General features: G+C 49.5%; 1 protein-coding gene across 1 annotated transcript; it reads left to right on the top strand.

The window, feature by feature from the left end:
* Positions 1-1,996: 1,996 nt before the first annotated feature.
* On the top strand, positions 1,997-2,359 carry LOC308241560 (large ribosomal subunit protein eL31-like; the record flags this gene model as incomplete). The annotated part of the gene is made up of 1 exon (XM_080655072.1): positions 1,997-2,359. One exon carries the CDS (start codon positions 1,997-1,999, stop codon positions 2,357-2,359), a length of 363 nt encoding a protein of 120 aa, XP_080511198.1.
* Positions 2,360-3,618: the final 1,259 nt, after the last annotated feature.

Genomic DNA, 3,618 nt, shown 5'->3' on the forward strand with positions numbered 1-3,618 from the left:
AATGAAATAATATTCACAGTGCCTGGCCCATGGAAGCACATCTTAGGTAGTTGCTCTTATAATATGCTTTCAGTCCAAGCCCTCAGTCTGTTCCTGTCTGAAGTCAGTGTGCTCGGCACCAGTACTCACGGTGGATCAGACACTGTCAACTGCACCAGTTCCAACCTGTGAGGACTCACTCAGGAAATCACGTGTTTGGGGAGGATGAGAAGAAAGGCTCAGGCTGAAGGATAATTAAGTCCCCAGGGCTGATCCCTGGAGTCCCAAATTACCTCAAGGCTTTGCTGATGCCAACCTGGGTAGAGGGATGGGGGGATCATGGGGACCTTCCCATGTGATGTCCTGGAGAGATTCAGAGATACTGGGCTGTGAGGGGGCTGCATAGAGCAGGACCAGCTCCCCAAGTTCCTGGCATCACTTCCCATACTCCTGCCTGGAGGGCTGTGGGGCGGGGCCACACATGATGGAGAAACTCAGGTCAATCCACTTCCCTTATCTGCAAAACAGGTAATTAGATGAAATTTGTGGTTCTCAAACTTTGCTGCAAGTTAGAATCATCTGGGGGAGATTCTAAAAACCCAGATACCCAGCTACATCCCAAACCAACTCGGAACCTCCAGGTGGGACCTAGACTCCCCAGCTGATTCCAATGTGCCGGCAGGGCTGAGACCCAGTGGGCCAGAAGGGGTCTAAGGGTCTTTCCAGCTGCTACTTCCAGCTATGTGACCTCAGAGTCATGAGTTAAAAGTCTCAGCCTCCCTGTCCTCATCAGTAAAGAAAGGGTAATAACAGCATGTCCCTCATCGAGGTGTTATGAGGATTAAGTGGATTAATTTCTATAATTAAGTGATTGGGAGGAAGAGGGGGAGGAGGAAGAAGGGACTCTGTCAGGCCCTTACCTCTGTCCCTTCTCCCCACCATGCCCATGCTTCTCTCAGCAATAGGACACATTCAACTCTCATCCTGAAAACCCTAGGAGGTGGGAAGCATTGGCATTTGAGAATGCCCCATTGGTTGGAGAAAGGATGAATGAATACAGAGAGCCAATCAGCTGGGACCTTGATGTTGCACTTCCTAGCATCTCTGGAGAACTGCTGGAAGGGATCGTAGACATTCCTTGGTCCTAACTCCTCATTTAATCAATGAAGACTCAGGGGCACAGAGAGGTTAAGTAATTCACACAAGGTCACACAGCCTTGGGCCTAACCAGGTCTCAAATCCAGGTGTGTGTGTTTTTTCCCTTAACTTTAGGCTGGAAGTCATTAAAAAAATTAATAGTAACACACAGCTGCCCCCTCTCAGAGGACAAACTCCATCAGCAGCAATCCGTCTTTTCACTCCGGCAGGGAGGCCTTATCTCTTCCTTCTAAGCAGACGCAGTGCCTGCCGGCAAAAGAGCAATCGCGATAATTAATACTAATATTTTGCATTTGGAATTTTCCCCTGGCAGCAGCTGCTCCGAAAGCATCTACTCATTCAGCCACACGGTGTCAGCCAATCCATCATTCTGTGGGAGCTCATGGCATCTGCTGCAGCCTCTCGGCCTGTGCTGGGTGCTTGGAGGGGCCCAGCAGCACAGGAAACAGCTCCAGCACTCAAGAGCGTGGGGAGGAGAACGAAACCCCAACAAGAGGCCATCACTGACCGAGGCCTCTGCAACATCCATTTCCACAGCATGGTGGTAAAAGGCAGGTACCACGATAGCAGCTTCCTTTTTAATCTGCCACTCCGTTCCCTTCATCTGGAACCATGCCTGAAGTTCATTGGCCAAAGGTAACTATCATTCATTCAGGAATAATGCCAGATAGCACCTACTACACCGGGAGGGTTAAATGAGGTAAAGCATGTAGAGCTTTTAGAACAAGGCCACACAGATGGTCAGCACTCCAAATGCTAGTCATTATTGGTGTTGGTGTCTGCATCAGCCATGGTCCCATTCAGGAAACAGATGCAATGCCCAAAGATTGACTGGGGTCTTTCCAACTTGCTGGTCACGATGGCTCCCGCAAAGAAGGGTGGCGAGAAGAAGGGCCGCTCCGCCATCAATGAGGTGGTGACCATCAACATCCACAAGCGCATCCATGGCGTGGGTTTCAAGAAGTGTGCCCCCCGAGCATTCAAGGAGATCCGGAAATTTGCCATGAAGGAGATGGGGACTCCAGACGTGTGTATTGACACCAGGCTCAAGAAAGCTGTCTGGGCCAAAGGAATAAGGAATGTCCCATATCGTATCCGGGTACATTTGTCTAGAAAACGTAATGAGGATGAAGATTCACCAAACAAGCTATATACATTGGTCACCTATGTGCCTGTCACCACTTTCAAAAATCTACAGACTGTTAATGTGGACGAGAACTAATGCTGATGGTCGAATAAAGTTATACAACTGCCAAAAAAACAAAAAACAAAAAAAACAAAAAAACAAAGATTGACTGGGGAGGCAGTGTGATAAAGAGACTACTTATAAGGTGGGCAGGGTGAAGGAAGGCTATGAAGGAAGGTGAAGCACCCAAGGGGCCAGCAATGGCCAAAAGCCATTACCATTGACCTTGAGGGACAAGGAAAGGGCTGGCTGCTGGTGAGAGCTGGGGCCAAGGAAGAGGGAGCTCCATGGGGGCTGCGGCCACAGAGAAAAGTGGCCACTGTGAGGCCCACTGTAGCTGTGCAGGAGAGCGTGGGCAGAACAGAGGCCCCATCTCTCTGCCTTCCTGCCTCCCAACCTCCTTTTGGTACCACCAACTGGAAACCAGAGGCCAAGGGCAGCTGGCTGGTGGGGTGTGCAGTGGTCAGTTGCTTGGGACACAGAGAGACCAGAGAACAGCAGGTAACCAACCCAGCAAGGGGCACTAGAGGTGGGGAGAGGGCAAAGAGATTAACCAAAGTCAACACAACCAATAATTCAATATGGTGGCGAAGCTTTGGCATGATGATACTTTCGTGCCATTAGCCCTGAAATGTTACGATTACATTCTCAGATGTTCCCTACACCTCAGTTCTTCCTTGAATGTTTTGACTTTTCAGGAGAAAAAGAAACTGAGTTAACCCTATCTCATTTTCCAGATGGGATCCCAGGTCATTCCCCATAGGAATGGCAGCCCTTAGTGGGCAAGAACCTTGTACCTCGTTGTCTTGACTCCCTTAAACACCATTTGTCATCTTTCCCTCCCTCCTCCATCTTCACCCCTTGGGGAAACCATGGGCTATACTCTCCCATGCTGTCTATGCTCATACAAACATAGACACATGTAGGGGGGGTTCCCATTTTTCCCACAAAAATGAGTTTATACTATACCGTTATTCTGTTTGCATGCTCTCTCATTTACCTCCACACCTCAACCCTCCCCCACAATGCCTCCTTTTCTTCCTTTCAATTTTACCCTTCTGAAAGAAATTTTCTTCTTGCTCTCAATAAACCCTCCAGAAGCAACCCTATCTAGACTCCCTGATCACTCCCCCCCCACATACCCTCCCCACTGAGTGACCTAGCTCATTGGTGAGCCTTAAGGATGGCAGCCCACCACCTTCCTCCCCATTCTTTCTTGGGAGTGAGCTGCCCACAGGGAGCCAGGTTCTGCTTGGTTCCTCCAATTCCCACTGTGGCCCAAAGCTGCCTACACC

Source organism: Plecotus auritus (genome assembly GCF_963455305.1).
Source record: "Plecotus auritus genome assembly, chromosome: 2".
NCBI classification, from domain to species: Eukaryota; Metazoa; Chordata; class Mammalia; order Chiroptera; family Vespertilionidae; genus Plecotus; species Plecotus auritus.